Source organism: Arctopsyche grandis, chromosome 8 (genome assembly GCF_051622035.1).
Source record: "Arctopsyche grandis isolate Sample6627 chromosome 8, ASM5162203v2, whole genome shotgun sequence".
NCBI lineage: Eukaryota > Metazoa > Arthropoda > Insecta > Trichoptera > Hydropsychidae > Arctopsyche > Arctopsyche grandis.
The window spans coordinates 15,789,035-15,807,653 of record NC_135362.1 but is presented as its reverse complement, the minus strand read 5'-3'; the positions used below and the strand labels follow the sequence as shown (position 1 = coordinate 15,807,653).

Sequence of the window (18,619 nt, the reverse complement as noted above, 5' to 3'; positions counted from 1 at the left end):
GAATATTCCTTCTGGTGTTCCACAAGGCTCCCTCTTGGGACCTCTATTATTCAATATTTTCATCTTCGATATTGAAAAATGTTTTCAGAATTCAAATGTACTATTATTTGCTGATGATATGAAGATTTTCAAGAGAATAGACAACCGAAATGATGCTTTGGCCCTACAAGATGATTTGTTCAGACTAGAGGCTTATTGCAGCATAAATAAGTTGGAAATTAATGTAGCAAAATGCTCCTGCATAACCTTCACCAGAAAACTATGTCCAGTTGACTTTCCTCATTCAATTAACGGACATAGACTCACAAGGGTATCGGAAATTAGGGATTTGGGAGTCTTTTTAAACTCTGATCTATCCTTTAGTAAACATATTGACAATGTTGTAGCTCGAGCGTCGAAGGCCCTCGGGTTCGTCATCCGGTCCTCCAAATGCTTTACTTCTATAAAATCATACAAAATACTATATTGTGCATACGTAAGAAGTATTGTTGAGTTTGCATCCCAAGTTTGGAACCCAGATTACTCTGGTGCAAGAGACAGATTGGAGCGCATTCAGAAGAGATTCCTGAGGTACGTCAGTAGCCGTTTTGGATTAACCTATACTTCCTATGAAGATGCTTGTAGGTGTCAGCATCTACTTCCTCTTGTCAAAAGAAGGGAGATAGCTGACATCTCAACAATTTTGAACATCCTTAACGGCTCGATTGACTGTCCTCAATTATTGAGCAGACTATCATTGCGTGTACCAAATAGAATGACTAGATGTAATGAGCTCCTTTACATACCTAATACTTTTTCTAATTATGGAAGAAGCTCATTCATCTGGCGTGCAAGCTCCACCGTCAACACACTAATCTTAACAATTTCTATGTTTGACTTATTTAATATTAATGCTATACAAGCTAGAGTAATTATTGCAAATTTGTTTTTCGATGATTAATTTTAATGAAAGTTTATGATTATGATTATGAATTTTTATTTTGATGTATTTATTTTGTCTTTTTGTTTTTTGTTATATATTATATTTTTTATATTATTTCATAATTTTTATCATATTATTATTCTTATTATTCTGATATTTTTATTATACTGTTATTTCTATTTTTTTTCTTTTTTTGTTTTCTTTAACTATCTTACTCTATTATCATTTTTGTTTCTTATTTTAAATGTTTGAGCTTTTCTTTTTTTACCTATATGTGAAAATTATTAATGGTTTACTTAACATAATTATATTTTTTTTACTATCAATCTAATAAACTGTAAACTGTAAATTTTCCAAATAAATAAAATAAAATAAAATAAAATAAAATATATACATATATACAATAATTTGTTTTGACTAATTGAAATAATTTTCAATGCATTTGTTTTTGTTTATCTCTTGTGTAAACTGTGGAAAATGCCATTGCTTTTATGCGATCGTTTGACCTTGAGAAAACTCATGCAGAAGCAATAAATGCAGTTGGAAAAGCGTCAGAAATTACATTCCGTGCGACTATTTATCGAATGTTTCGGGAAAACAGTGTGGGAGTTCTTAATTAGATTTGCGATAGTCTCCGAGTGTGGTGTATATTTGTATATGTATGCGATTTTCCGAGATCGTATTTCTTCTTTTAAATGTGTCTAAACACATCTGACATTGAAAATAAAGGGAGCCAAATTTTATATGTTTATTTTTATTTTTTAGAACTGAAGCCAGAGAGGTAGTGCTGAATTCTTGCAACTGCAACTCAGACGATGTTGTGCTCCTCGGAGGTTCTCTGTCTTTGCTGGTGAGGGCTCTTCGTCCAAGAACACCCGTCGTATTCGTTGGTCCAGCGGAGAGCGCAGCCACATTAGCACCATGGAGAGAATGCGGCGCCACGGTAACAATATTCTACATATGTAATTTTGACACGTGTGGCGCAGGTCATCGCGCACGTGGCTCTTTGACATCGTCCCCCAGGCCCCAGGGTCGAAAACCCTCTGCTCAGGTCGAGAGCCTCACAAGTCCCAGACAGGGAAGGTCACAAACCTGAGCGCTCTCGTATGCACTCAACACGACCCCTTCGTCTGGTCGCACTTTGAGTGTTCTCTTATCCATTTACTTGGTGTTAAACTGTAAAAAAACACTGCATCGATTAATTAATTTATAATGACTTCGTTTTTAAATGTAGGATCAAAATAGGGTCTGGAACTAAAAAAAATGCCTTAAGGGGGGGGGGTGAGGAAATTAGTAAATTCAGCATTACGGCACTTCTTTTTTTAGCACTACATCCCTGGAACTCAACCTTTTTGATTTTGGGAACTACTTTTCATCTAAATTTCCATTGACAAATTTTTCAGATTTTAACAAAAAAATCTAAGCTTTTTTGTTGTTCCTTTTTTAGTACTTGAAAGTTCAAGATATTAATTTTAAATGGCAAAATATCGTTGAATAACAACAGAAAGAAAATAATTTTAATATTTCCCTCATTTCATGACTCATGTTTCAAAAGCCGGTTTTCGTTTTTTTGGAAAATGGTTAAAAACCGGTTTTTCGGTTTCGGCTTAAGCTGGCTTGGCAGCCTTAATTCAAAACACAGCTTGATTTAATTCACAAATTTAATTTAAAAATATTGTTGTTATTAAATATTGTTTAACGAAAAACATTATATTAAATGTTTTGTGAGACATTTCTCGAAATGAAGAAAAGTGGACTTGTGTTAATTTCAATTACATATAATGTACACCCGAAACCTTAATTTTGTTGCCGTTCCTTTCTTCGATATATATATTGAGTGAATGCGACAATATATATCAATATATATATATATATTGAGTGAATGCGACAGTTGCGCTTCGACCAGATAAAACGTATTCTAAATTGACAAAATTGAGGTTTCGTATTCTCCTATTTTCTCCTCCGAAACTGGACCAATTTTTAAAAAAAATTTAATCATCGGTATGAGAAAGATATTTTCTGTGCAACTATGCGCGTATTTTTTTTTAAATCGATCGTTAAATAAGCACGCTGGACTCTTTTCGTGGGTGTAAAAAAGAGGCGATTTTATAGATGTTTGGTGGCTCCTAGCTCCTATAAAAAATATCTAATCAAAAAAATAAAACGATAGATGCATCCCAATGGTGGATATCCATAGCATATTAAAAAAATATATATCTAGTGCCATAATTGAGGAAGGGAGAAGTCTAATACGTTTGTATGGACAAGACACTATTAAGTGTCCAGCCCTATTAAAGGGATGTTTTCATTTCGCCTATTTTTATGCAACTTATTCAACATGCGATCATATGTTCTTTAACATCTGTTATCGCTGTGTTAAATCGTCTCTTAATTATTCAGTTTCTTAAACTTTTGGTTTTGTGATTAGTATATGTACACTAAGCCGAATTGCCTGGCGTTGCTCGATTGGATGAAAGTTCGATAAAAAGTAAAAACTTTCAGTAGATTTTGTAGTGTGTAGTCGAAATTAGAGCACCATAATAAATAATACCATATTTGGTGGTTCTAAATTTAAAAAAAAATGTGGATAATATGTTTCTAGTTGATTTGTATAATTTTATATCACATCATTTTTGATATTTATAATTATCAATCAAATAAAAAAAATCAGTAACATATGTAAATTATTCACTTAAAGGTTCAGCTCTTTTGTATGTAAAATTATCAGTACAAATTCTTATCGTAATGTCTTTGTTACATGGCAATTTTGACCAAATTAAATTATCCATGTAACATAGCAAGCAGTTGCACTCATTTCACACACACACACACACACACACACACTCATTGCATCAGACAGGCCCTGATCGAATCAAGGGACGATTCAAAGGACTATAATAGCGTATTCGTTGACCTCTTTCAGTCTCCAATCACCTCTTGGCTTGGGGTTAACGACTCTAACGACAATTCAAATTAGATGCAGCTGTATGCATGAATACCGTATGAACTACAATGTTCTCTAAATGCAACAACTTTGTTTTACAGATTGTCCGCATTGCCGAAACCAAAGAAGGCTTTCTAGATTTGAACAATTTAGAATTGAAGTTGCAGCAGTTTTCTGGATGCGGTCGCAGACTTATTGGATGCTTCGCAGCCGCTTCCAGGGTAACTGGCATCCTAGCTGATGACGTGGCTACTACTTTACTTTTACACCAGTATGGAGGATTGGCCGTTTGGGGATGCTCCTTGTCTGCAGCTGGACGAGGACTTGACATGAACCCCTTACTTCCTGGCCTAGAGGAAGGTGGTGCTGCAGCTCGCAAAGACGCTGCATTCTTCACTTGTGCCAAGTATATTGGTGGTGTGCAAGCACCATCAGTACTGATTGCTAAAAAATCTCTCTTCAAACAGAGCCCCTTGTTTACTACTGATGATGTACAGGTAATTGAATCAAATAACTTCAAATATACATATACATACATATTTATAACTTATTTAAATGAACTATTGTGTAGGATATTATTATGAAAGAAGAAGACTGTGGCTCACTGGAAGCCGTCAGAGCTGCTCTTGTAGTTCAACTTAAAGAAGCCGTAGGCTTACAAAACATAGAGACTAGACAAGAACGCATTACTAGGTATGTAGTCGATTTGAACATGTAATATTTTGATTAAATAATCTTAAACAGTTCAAATCTGGTTTGTTTCGCATAATAAATCTTCATCTATATTTTTTTCTATGTTTATTTTGGAATATTGCCAGTGTGGTACATGTATGCTTTAAACAGGAAAAAAATTATATCTGTTCGTATATTTAAGTCAGTTTATGATATCTATTTCATATATCATATTTATCAATTTTTTTTAATTTGAATAAATTTTTTTGCCATCTTGAATTATTTTAATATTAAATTAAGTTATATTTTTTAAATTTATCAATAATTTTGTTTTCATTTATAGGCAAGTACTGTCACATATAAAGAATCTTCCGGAATTGATCCTACTTGGAAACGACATAACTTCCGTTAGAAAATTACCAATTTTCTCATTACTAATCAAACATCCACGTGGTACATTTCTTCATCACAACTTTGTTTGCGCTGTTCTGAATGATGTGTTTGGAATACAAGCCAGAGGAGGCTTAAAAAGTACTACTAACTATGGCCAAGAATTGTTGGGTATTGATGAAAATTTAGCCAAAGAATATGCCAAGCTCCTTGGTGATGACATGTAAGTAACATTTATCTTGTAATTTATTTTATGAAATTTTAAAAATTTATTTGTATTTATTTATTTATAGACATATACAATCTGACCTTCAAAAATGTTCAAATATGACCTCACAAATATCATCGACAAACATGTACGAACATCTTCGTCCAGGATTTTTCAGAATATCTCTTCCATATTTCATATCCGAGACCGAATTAGCCTTTATTTTAGAAGCGCTAAAAATGGTCGCTACTGAAGCTTGGAAGATTTTACCACAGTATATCGTAAATGCAGAAACTGGAGTTTGGACACATCACACGTATCCACCAATGCGTGATAGGAAGTCTATTAAAAACATCCGATATATGGATGGAAAAATGACAGTTAATGAAAGGAAAATTTCAGGTTTATATAATTATTCATCATAAATTCAATTTGGTTTTGAATTATTTTGTTTATATTATTCATTTTTTCTTTTTAGTGTGTGGCACTTTTCCTCAAACGTATTTTGAATGCCTTCAAGCGGCACGTAACCTATTTAGCCGGGCAAGAAAATCTGCACAAAAGTGTCCACTGACGGAACAGAATATTAAATTTAATGCAAGAGCAGACTACTTGCGATGGTATATGCTTCCTAAAGAGGCCCATGACTTGTTATTAGGAAGCTCTGCAAATGTAAAACATATCACTCCATTTGATCCTACAATGTATTCAAGTGGCAGGAAAAGTGTGTCTTCAATTTCATCCGGTCATAGTTCTCCTATTCCTTGTGGATCTCCAAGACATTACAGTCTCTCCGCTATTGATGTTAATCAATTCTCAATGTTTAATTCACATAAAACATTATCAAGAGAAGGAAGCTTGGTAGAGCATGTTGTCAAATCTCATACTGTGAATATGGAGAAACCTGAGTCGCCACCAGTAAAATTTATTGTAGGAGATATGATTGCATCATCTGCATGTTATAATGCTCCTGTGTCGAATTTAATACGAGCCGAGTATAGAATGGCTCGTGCTAGATGCCACAGCCTGGGTTCTGATAGTCCACCACCTCCACCCCATACACCCCCACCCAGTGAAAAATTACTCACTTGTAATTGTAGCAGTCAGACTGATTTGCAATCCCTCGATGATCTCAATAATTCTCCTTCTTCAAGCTTTACATTCTCTAGAACTAATTCTGCGCATTTGGATTGTAGTCAATTGGGCAGATCCTCGCCTGCAGTTTCCATAACTTCACAGACTTCAGAAGACTTACAGGCATACGTCAAAGAAATGACGAGAGAAATAGCAACCGAAATAAAATCTGAAATTAGAGAAGTCATATCTAAAGTTGAAGATGTGTTGGAAAATACTGAACACGTTGATATTTCAAATATTCATTTCAATAACAACGTACCTCCCAATCCATTAAATAATTCTGTGTCTGTATCAGATGTAGCGCAATATTTAATGGGTGTTTCGCGAGAAATGGCTAGTGAAGTTAAGCATGAAATAAGAGAAATGGTAAATCAAGTGGACGAAATGATTTCACCAGATATGGGAGGAAACTATTTATCTATGTCTTCACCCACTGCCTCAAGGAAGAGTTCTCCCCCCGAAGTTATACGACGAAGATATCGTTCTGGCTCAGAAGCCTCATTTAGTCATTTAAAATTATCTCAAAATGATTATCTAAGTGAAAAGAAAACATTGAAAAAGTCTCCTACTAGTCCTTCGTTTCACATAACTGATAAATCTAGTCCAGTTAACCAAGAAAATGATAATTTAGTTTTTTTTCGAGGCCAACCCAGAGCCAGTCAACCTTCAGGTAGCAAGTCGCCGCAACATACACCCGATACTTTATCACACGACGTTCCTTGTTCTGGAAATCTGTCATTTAATTCAAGCGAAACTTCAAGCCCTGACACGATTATTCAAGTTCTAAGCAACACAATTGTGCCCAATGTAATGACAAAATCTATCAGCTCTCATAAGTTGTCTGACGATGAAAATTCTTGTACTGAAAGCGAGTGTCAAAGACTTTATTATAAAAATAAAACGTGGTATCACAATAATTCTGTCAGTTCCCAAGATAGTGGTATAAATATGTATTTCCATGACCATGAAGGATGTCATGACGCCGGTGAGTCGATTTTTTCATTGAAGATATTTCGTATTTAAATTAATTTTTATATTAAATACATTTATTTATATAATTAACAGTCAAACGTCGACCTAGCTCTGATTCATTGTGCTATAAAAAGAAAAGGAACCAAACACGCTTAAAAAGCACATGTCATTCACAAAGGCAAGAGAAAAGTGAGGTTCCTGACATCATCGAAGGTGTACCCGTGTGCTCGGGGGAACATAAATCTCATTTTAATAAAAGTGGTGATGCTAAAGTACCACTTAGCAACAGAGTCGACTTTGAAATTCATGACAATTGTAATTTAAGAAAAGATAGCAGGTAATGTTCAGATTTGTTTTGTTTCTCTAATATGTACATATGTAGTATTTATAGATTTTTGTTAAAAAGTACATTTTTCAAATTTCAGTTGCTCAACATCTGACTCTTCATATTCCAAATGTCCTAGCAGAATATCTAACGCAAGCTCAACAGACACTGACTATTCAAGAAAGTCTAGTTACAATGTAGACACATACAGCTCAAAAAGATCCAGTATGAATACGTCATCTGATGATTTTGCAAGGTACATATTATTTTATTCATATATATGTAAGTTTATTGTATAATATTTAGAAATCTATTTTAATTTCAATGGTGTTTTTTTTTTACAGGTGTTCAGATCCTTCATGTTGTCAAAATTTGGAATCCGTAACAGATATAACGACACCTACAAACACTTGCCGTAGCAGGCTAAGTTCTAACAGTAGCACTGATTCTGAATGTCCCGGTGATTTGATTTTCGAAGAAGATGGTAAATGGCATTGCCCACCAAAAACAATATGGAAGGCAACTGTTGAGGTAAATATATTTTTTTAATAAATTCTTTTATTACACTCTTCATTATAATTATTTTTTTTAATTTTCTTCGAATATTTCAGGCAGTACATGAATTCAATATGATTCGTCATCAAGATAAAATTCTGGTTTGCATGTCTGGAGGACCCTATTCGCTTGCATTGTTGCACACATTACACCAATACCAATTCTATGCACGCGCTAAAGGAATTCATTTTACTATTGGTATGTCGATGCTTTTTATTTATTTCGAAAATCAAAGGCTGAAGCTTATTGTAATGTTATTGTTATTTTATATTAGGTGCTATTACCATAAACGATGGATCATCTGATATAGATCCATTACATTTAATGGCCTATTGCAAGACACTCGGCATCAAATATATTTATCAAGATAATTGCCAAACTCCTCCTGAAAGCGATTGTAAGTATTTCATATAATTTTGTCTAGATTTTTATTTTTTTTGTTTAAATATTCATTTTCTTTTTTTAGCTTCTAGAAAGTTTATGCGTGATACTGACCTGTGTAGTTTTACAAATCATTGGACCCGACGACAGATTTACCGTTCGGCTGTTGAGCATGGATATAATGTCATTGCAACTGGACAGCATTTGGACGATGTAGCTCAAAGTTTCATAATATCCGTTTTTCACAATGGACGACTGAAGACTATGAAAGCGCACTATATCATAAGGTTTTGATTTTTAATGATTTAAATAGATTTACTATATGAAGTGTTAATTTATCATAATACATATATGTTTACGTTTCTCAGAGAGCAAAATTTACGTGTCATTCGTCCCTTTATATATGTGAGAGCAAAAAATTTAATTCAATTCATCGAAACCAGACATATTCCATCGTTTAGTTCGGTGAAGTATGATGACGCTCATATGTGCTATAGCCCAGAGAGTACATTTACTAATGTGTTTACTGATTCTAATAATCACGAAGTTAGAGATGTTGATCCCGATGCAAGTCCCAATGAAGAAAACTGCAATTCTTCAATCAGGTATATCTTAATTTACAAATGTTTAAATATTTTGTATATTATGTACATATATTTTGGAATTATGGAGTATATATTGTGTTTTTACGCATACTTAGCAAAGTAAATCGATCTTTATCTGCTCCTGGTGATGCTGGTGATGTATCACAACAAATGGAATCCAGAGTAAGAGTTCGTGCCACTTCAGCTCCATGTGGTCCTTTGCGAGTGCCTTTACTGGCACATCAAGAAGCATTACAACCGGGACTTTTTGCCAGTCTCAAATCAGCTCTCCACCCACTCATCAGTGCCAAGTAAGTTAATTATAATTTAAGCGTTGCTTGTTATGAAAAAAAAAATTAGGATGATAATGAACTGTTGGATTTATTTAAGGAATATCGACAAGGACATGAGAGAGTACAGACATAGAAAACGATCTGTAATTCAGATGAAAAATGGTGCACCAGTTTACAATTCAGATGAAGGCACCGATGAAGAACCCGTAATGTAATGATGATGACAAATAACTTGCAGTTAACTCCATTTATGCATTGTTATATATGTATGTATATATATATATATATATACATTACATGTATATGGATAAACATCTGTATATACATACATACATATATGCTTGAAATAAATATTTTTATGAAATATGAGCTAACCAACGTTTGTTGGATTGTTATTTTATTGAATCAAAGTCACTATTTTATAAACGTTATTAAGTTTCATATATTATATAATATTTTACGAGATTTTGTCAGATTGCGTCTGTACATCTCTAATTGTGTAGAAAGCACAAAGTGCATTGAATTATTATTTATGTATTAGTTGTAGATGTGGTTCGTTAGAATTATTGGTGTGAGATTCATATAAATTGTTTAAAAATTGATGAATGAACGGTAAGCTTGACAAATATTGATAATCTTGAATTTCTGACTCAAAATTACTATTACAACTACATATGTACATATAATATACATGTGTGTTAAGATTTTATCATTAGCACATCTTCCACGCAGAATAAATTTTTGTCATGTCATTTATCACAACAAAATTGATTAATTTTTTGTTTTGAAATTGAAAATCATAAATAAAATTCGTATATTAATTATCAAGCGTAATTATACATATTTTGTGTTCCAGTGATATATGTTTTTTTAGTAAACTTAAGATGATAATTTACATCATTTCAGAGATATCGCAGTAATAGAACTGATTTTTCTATTTTTTTAAAATTAATTTTATATAAATACAATCCATCTCTTGAACTGTTTTGATTTTAAGATATCGTTAAAATTAAATTTATATTTGTTCATTATGTACACTGGTAAGATATACAAATTTATGAACTATGTGTATTGCTCTTTAGATTATTTATAATTTCTTAATGTTTTTATTAATTTTTCCATTATGTAATCGTCGGTATGTTTCTTGCAAACTCTTGAACTCGGAGCATACTGTTTGTATAATAGTTTCCATTGAACTTAATAAATAATACTACTCAAAACCAGTAAATTTTAAAGCCGGGATCTAAAAATAATGTGATTTAATTGTACATTGAAGATTTAATTTAACATTGAAGACAAATTCACCTTTTGTAGATTTAATGGACACTACTTAACTTAATTTCAAGAGATAGTTATCCGTATATCATATTTTGTCACAAATATGTATTATTTACTAATATTATTAACTCTATAATTTTTTTTACATTATAATAAAAGAGTAATGCGACATATTTTATCGAGTTTTTGGGACAAATAAATATTTTTCATATAATAGGTCTTATAACATCAATTCAATAATTTGGTAGGTTTATTAAATGAAAACTATTTTTTATTCGAAGATTTGCTCATCTGACGAGTTGTATTTAACCTTAAACGTTATGGTTTGATATTAAAATAAAATAATATGTGCCAACTTATTTAACATTTACCTCAAATATACATACTAAATACTATGCAATTAAAACATGTACCCATTTATTGAAAATGAAATTATCTATATGACTGTTATCAAAATCGAGTTTATATCTCATCATATTAGACGAGCCAAATATGTAAATGATTGGAAATTGAAATATCTATGTATTTATAATATATGCATGTATTTACTTATTAAAATTTGTTTAATTTCTGTACTCATGTACATAATATCAACCCCATACACTTATTAGTGTACCTATTATATGTAATTGGATATATTTATGAAATATTTATATTTTTTGATTATCTTTTATATGTAATAAAATAGCAGCTCACAATGAACTTCATGTCGTATATACATATTTATGTAGTTGTAGACTACTACTGTTTGTTTATAAAATTAAAGCATTTCATAGAAATGAAAAACAATTGTATCACACATCTTAATAAAACTTTGCTGCTTTTTTAAGGATTAAAATAAAATTACCAACTAAGTGTTTATATGAAAATCTTAAATGTTAGAATTAAAAAAAAAAGAAACTCAATTTCATGTGGAGAATAATGTGATGTGTGTGCTAGTATGAAGTTGAGCGATGAATTGTTGCTTCAATTTTATTGATGCAAAACACATATTCGTGCAATTATTTATAGTTATTGTATTCATATAAAGGAAATAAATGTTTTCTCTTTTTTTATAACCTTTTTTTTTATATATGTATATGTATGTAACATTATCATCAATTCAATTGTAAATATCATTACATTTATATTCGTTTGTATTTTCCAAGCAAGAAAATATTTTATGTATTGTATAGGCAGTTATATTTAAATTTTTGCTTATTTTATTTCGTTTTTTTTTATTTGTATGCTTTGTTGAGTCAAATATAACATATATTCGGAAATTTGTATGCTTTATTTCACATTATTTTTATATAACACTGACAATTAATTAAAATAAATTGTATTTCAATAATATCATATTACAGAATTACTTTCAATAGGAATTTGAGATATCTTGGACATATCAGATTATTTGAAAATTACCAATGAATGTGCATTTAAATATGTATATGCACATGTTTTATGCTTGAGGATAATATATTGGGTATATTCATTTTTTTTGTCCCTTACAGCATCCTCCTTCTCCTTTTTGATCCCCTCCACTCTTTTTCGATGCGCAGTCGCAGTTTGAACCACATTTACAATTTGCTCCGCATTTCTCTGCTGTGCAGTTGCATTCTATAACAAAACACAGATTTATGATATTCGTATGTGTATTATCATTCACATTGACAGATTAATTTTCAATGTTAATAGTTGAAAAGTTATGACCTTTTGATTGATACACAAAAGCATTTATTTTTTAAAATTGATAACAATACGATTATGTGCATAATTTACTTTTGACAGGGATATTATGCCATAGTAACAAGTTTTACATTACAATGCATAATTTACTATTGCATATTATTTTGAATTTCGTTTGAACAGTCAGCTGAATTGTGAATATGTACATATATAAATAATTGTAAATCAATTTGATTTTACTAATTTTATTCGATTTCAAATTGATAACATTCGGTAAAAAAAGTACATATCGCGTTCTTCGAGCGCAAAAGTGATAATTCCATGGTGCCAAATTAGATACCACATACCAAAAAAAGAAACAATATTTAAAAATTTGTATTTTGATATAAAAAATATTTTTTTGAAAAAAAATTCAATTTAACCAATTTTTGCATGCCAAAAGCTGAAACGACGTCCCTATAGGATACACTCGCTTCATAATAGTTTCATCGTATCTTTATTACAACATTTAAAAAACGTTATAATTGAAATATTTAATAAAGATTTATATTACGGGCATAAAAAATCTCGTGAATTTCTGTCCCGGGTCGGCCTGGTTCAGAAACCCTACTTTATACCCATCAAGAACATAACAGTATAATAATTGGATGATTATAAATATGGCCAAATGATTATGTGGTGTAATATGACCACTTTGTACACGGCTATATATTATTAATAATAACTTCCATATAGAATGCAAAAGAATTTTAACAACGAAGGTGGTTATATTACACCACTTCAGCCCCTACCTAATGCTAATTACTTTAGTTGTTATTGATTAAATCACTTTAGAAGATGAGCTTTCTTCGTTAAACTTTAAATGAGTGATAATTATGTAAGTGTAAAACATAAAGTACTGAAGGTGTACATATATACTCACTATCTCCGCACTTGCAAGGCATTTTGATCTGATGATGATGAGCAGCTTCCTCGTTAGAGTCTGACGGTCGAATGTGCGCCTTAGAGCAAGTACAGCTACGTGTCCGTCTGTAGATCGATAACCTTATATATACTCGTATATGTACACGAGAATGTTCTGTGAGTTGGGTTGCTGGGTACGTGCGCAGCTAACTCGTGTTTTGACATTAATTGTCTTCACAATTGTATGTTATTGTTTTCAGTACTCGACCAAGTGTGGTTCGTGTACTTCGAACAATGAAATGTTACCGAATAACAAAACGGTTTCCCGAAAAAAAAGTTAAATGGAATATTTACTAACAAAGTTCAATTATTTTGTATTCAATTTTGTATCAGCTTAGTTACACTGTTTTATCATATGAAGGGGTATTTTATATCACGATCTGCACTAGTAAACGGGGCGTATTTTCTTTCATCGAGGAAAGTCTAGATAAATGTACATATGCATGTATGTATATAATTATTGGTCACTGTTCCAATGATATGAATGTATTTGTAATCTAGGCATTTAAAATCTGTCAAATATAATTTTTAAAATACGCTTTCTTGCGTAGAAAGCCAAAGCATTGTAACTCATACTTGTATCACAACACGGGGAAACATTTATTTTTTTTGTAAATATATTTGTGAAAACTATCATCTACGTCGTAGATGTAAATTTTATAATGATCAAAAAAGAATATGTCCAACTGAATCGAAGCATTCTAATTAAATCTACATATTTCTTACTGCAGAATTTAATATGTAAACAGTTAAAGCCAAAAACGTAGCAAAGGAGTGACTCATTGATGTATGTACTATGATGTACTAGATGGGCCCAGACGTGTTATTTTGGTCGGAGATCTTGTCTTCACTAACTGAGGGGTGCGGGGGGTTTAACTACCGGGGAAGTTTTTTTCCTACGACGCAGCGGTACCTACCTACCTACTAAGAGAAACTGTGCATGCGCCAAAAGGGAGACAAGTATAACACGTGAGGGCGGGTCTAGTATATTCTAGATCTATGGAGTGACTACAATGTTTTGCCAATATGGTCACAAATCATAATAGTTCACAATTTGGATTTTAAAATTCAATTATAGTACTGATATTTTATGATTCGGTCTCCCTCACGGGACCGAAAGTGAAACCCCCGAAAACGCAAATATCGGAAGACAAAGATCGAAAATCGAAAGATCTTAAGTCGAAAGATCAAAAAAAAAGGGTGCATGGTAAACGGTACTATGTATATATATAGGTATATGAGTGGCATGCGGTGACATTATCTTTCTTTTTGTCATACAGCCTTGTTTAATGTGCGCGCGCAGAATACGGGAGAAAAAGCCTGTTCCTCTTGTATCCTGCTCGCGCAAATTAAGTGAGTATGTAAGACGGGTTTGTTATATTTTGATATACATATGTACAGTGCCGGTTTTAGGGGGGGGGGCTGCGTCGGGCGGCGCCCGAGGGCGCCGAGTATGTTGGGGCGCCACTCCATGCACCGAAGGCGCTTTAAAATTTTAAATTAGGGCGCCAAAGACCCAAAAATTTTTTGATCAGAATGCCAAAGGCGAAATTTAAATTGATTATTTGAAATTGAAACTTATTTCAGGTCTACAATATCACAAAATAATTTGTCACAATTTTCTAGGGGTGCTTAGAAACAAATGCCCGAGGGTGCCATAGGGTCGGCCGGCACTGCATATGTACATATGTACATAGGTAGTTTTGTGTAATGGACCTAACTTCAAATTAAGTAAAATATGGATAATAGAGAAAACCGAAAAAATGCAGCCCAACAATAAACTGATGTTTGTCATTAGATTATATCTACGAGTTTTATTTTTGTTTAATGTAAGAAAAGTAGTAATAAGGGTATCGTTTATTACTCTTAACTACGGCATAGGTCGAAATAAATCGATTCAGAATATTGACTCTGTTATGTATATGTGTATAATGTATGCACATACATATTTACTCAAATAAAATTACTTACTATTGAATTATGACTTTATATTTTTAACATTTAATAAGCGTTATTTGAATATTGTGAATACATTCTGAAAGTTTCTATTTCATGTAGAATTTTTAAACGAGAGTATTTAATCAATTCCAAGGAATTAAATCTACATAAAACTAAATTACATTGTACATACTATCAAGATAGTATGTACAATGTAATTCAGCCTTTTTCTCAACAATATTTAAATATTTTTATATATGTAGGTACTAGGTAAATAGACTGGTATAAGAGTATTTTAGCAGATATTATAAAAATGAATGATCGCTCTAAATATTAATAATATGTTCGCCCATGCTCAAGTTATTTTTGAAAAACAAAATTATAAAGGTGATTCATTTGTTTATGTGAATAATACGCGTAGAGCCACTTATCGCTTCTCTTTAAATCAGCATGTCATCAGATTTGCGCAAATTAGATATCCAGTATCTTTGAAGCTGAATATACCTTAGTCACAATATAGTTTGAGAACAAATTTGCTATTTACTTTTTTCGATGCGTATTATTCACATAAAGTTTTTTTTTAAATCTATGTAATGTATTTACGTACAGGTTCTTTTGTTATTTATCGCGAGTCGAATTGAAATGACTAGTTATTTTACTGGGAGGTTGAAATCTAGAACGAGAAAATGTACAGAACGACGATAAGTAAAAGTAGTCATTCTAGTACATATTTTTTGCCGTAGGTATTATAATATTATAACAATCATCATTTTTTATTATTATTAACATAAAGCTGATGATTCACTCGTAGCTTGCTTAATTGCTTCGCCGAAAAGTTCGCGATGTTGAACTTATTACAAGCTTTTTCTATCTATTATATGTATGTATGTAGTTTCATTAACAATAAGCTCGCGGGTCTGTTACAAGTTAATGAATGTCTCATACATTTTTTAGCACGAAGCAAAAAAAGGCTTAGAACTAAAAGTTTCTCATCGCATCACATACATGTAATAATAAATTGTTAAAAATTTATGACTTTTTAGCTAGGCCGCCATTTTGAGTAGGTATATCCTTAAAGTGAGTTATGTTGTGAATTTTGTATTAGTGTCACATTTTTTATTAAAATTATATAAAACAAACTGAATTAATTTATATGCTCTATGTCACTTTGTGCATGTGCTGATATTTCTGCCATTTTGACTGAAATATGTACATTAAAGCGAAATTCTATCAAGAAAGAATATTTATGTCTCTATGGTTTCATGTTGAGAGCAATTTCCAGTTTATTTAAGCTCTATGTATGTATGTATGTTGTATTCTAACGAATCTTACTACGGTAAAAAAATAGTTGTATGACCGGCTTTGGTAAAATCTCTATATATGTAATTATCCTGTTCGTATAAGCTTATGAATAAAATAAAATAAAAGCTTTTAAAACGAAATCCGTATACAATTTCTCTATTCTATTTCAATAGTTTTTAATTCCATTGTCAAAGGACTAAATTTTCCAGTTTTTCACAAATACGAACCTACTCAAATGTCTGACGATATATCACAAAATATGGGATGAGATATTTCACTCTCCAAATTTAAGCAAATTATTATTATACCTTCTTCTTCTTATGCCAAATTCGTCTTCTATTCGTATTCAACTACCATAGGCAGACATTGTTTATAGCCTATGCGAATTCTGTCCTATCATTGGCAAGCCCAAACAATTTTTCCAGCCTGAGTCCCATCCATGACCGGATGTTCCGGAGCCAAAGAGCCTCTTTCCGCTTGCCTTCTACTTTCCCCTCTATTATTGTTTGCAGAAGGCGATACTTGGAATAGCGTGGCCAAAATATTCCATTTTATGGTGCTCGACTGTGTCAAAAACCTCTCTCTTTTTTTATAAAGAAGCTGGAGGACCGTTTCGTTTCTCACATGCTCCTTCCATGAGATCCTTAACATCTTCCGGTAACACCATATTTCACTCACTATATTCGAGAAGGATTTTTACCATTTCCAAATACTTCTTTGGGAGGATTAAAGGGAAGTATTGACAACCCTTCGATTTTATCGGAGCCTAAATTTTGAGCTCCTGAATGTGGTAAAGCTTTGCATCATCATTGACTTTTCCAAACTATTGTTGCGAGAACGTCTGCTTTTGTTCTAACTCGTCTCTTGTAGAGGATATCCGGTTCCTTAACGTAATAGGTGAGGATTTGGACCTGTTTGTTTGTCGTGTTGATGAACTGATCACTTTCATAAGATTCAACATGAGTCTATTTGAATGAGATGAATGATTCATAGTTTATTTATTTTTCATTTTTGTTTTTTTGTAAGACTTGTGTGCGCATTGGGGTAACCTGTCAGAACACAGCGATAATTAATTTGCTATTATTATTCTTTGTCCATTTTTCTTCTTCTTGTTAATGCCTTGTCCGCATCCGGACGTTGGCGACCACCTCGTCGATTATTTGAATATATCCGCATCGGTCTTCAACGGCTCGGAACAGCTCTTCGGCGCTCATATCGGTCCACATGCGCATGTTTCGAAGCCAAGATAACTTTTTCCTGCCAATCCATTTTTTTCCTTCTATTTTTCCCATATTTTTCCCATCAAACGGAGAAATTCGTATTTTGGATCCCGTATCATGTGTCCGAGGTACTCCATCTTTCTCCGCTTGATGACAGAAACAAGTTCCCTGCCTCTCCCCATCATGCCGAGGACAGCTTCGTTTGATATCTTTTTGGTCCACGGAATCTTCAGCATACACCTATAGACCCACATCTCAAAAGCTTCAATGCGGCTGATCATCTTGGTTTTCAGAGTCCACGTCTCACATCCGTGTAGTAATACTGTCCAGACGTACATAGCTCTTCGCGAATCTCAACCGCGTATGAAGATTGAGATGCTTGTTTGTAAGCGCCGCCTTCATTTTTACAAATGCTGTTCTAGCCATCTCGATGCGGATTCTTAGATGTTCATCTGGGTCCATCTCTTCATTCAGCCAGGTACCCAGGTATTTGAATCTTTTTACTCTTTCTATCACCTCTCCATCCAAGGTTAGATTCCCGGTGTCTGTTTGCATTCTATCTACTATCATAAATTTTGTCTTCTTTAGATTTATGCGCAGACCTCTTCGATTGCTTTCTTGATGTACACGGTCTAGAGATATTTGCAGGTCTGCTAAATTTTCAGCGACTAGTGCCGTGTCATCAGCATATCTTATATTGGTGATCGTCTCGCCGCCCACCTTGATGCCCTCCGTCCATTTTTAATATATTTATTATAATAAAATAAATATAAATAAGGGACCATACATACATATATGTATAGTTTCATAGACAATATTCAATCATTTGTCCGCGCACATTTAATGGGTCCGTCTTTCCTTTGCTTA

At 32.7% G+C, this 18,619-nt stretch overlaps 1 protein-coding gene across 1 annotated transcript in view; it reads left to right on the top strand.

Moving 5' to 3' along the window:
* Positions 1-11,918, top strand: part of LOC143915492 (uncharacterized) — a 77,699-nt gene extending 65,781 nt beyond the window's left edge. The window contains exons 3-17 of the mRNA XM_077436179.1: positions 1,688-1,865; positions 3,968-4,363; positions 4,438-4,559; positions 4,882-5,151; positions 5,222-5,538; positions 5,615-7,258; positions 7,339-7,582; positions 7,671-7,826; positions 7,915-8,101; positions 8,182-8,323; positions 8,400-8,522; positions 8,592-8,793; positions 8,875-9,111; positions 9,207-9,401; positions 9,481-11,918. Coding sequence (XP_077292305.1) covers positions 1,688-1,865; positions 3,968-4,363; positions 4,438-4,559; positions 4,882-5,151; positions 5,222-5,538; positions 5,615-7,258; positions 7,339-7,582; positions 7,671-7,826; positions 7,915-8,101; positions 8,182-8,323; positions 8,400-8,522; positions 8,592-8,793; positions 8,875-9,111; positions 9,207-9,401; positions 9,481-9,598 — 4,531 coding nt within the window. The 3' untranslated portion in view covers positions 9,599-11,918. The remainder of the gene's footprint in view (positions 1-1,687; positions 1,866-3,967; positions 4,364-4,437; positions 4,560-4,881; positions 5,152-5,221; positions 5,539-5,614; positions 7,259-7,338; positions 7,583-7,670; positions 7,827-7,914; positions 8,102-8,181; positions 8,324-8,399; positions 8,523-8,591; positions 8,794-8,874; positions 9,112-9,206; positions 9,402-9,480) is intronic.
* The last annotated feature ends 6,701 nt before the right edge of the window (positions 11,919-18,619 follow it).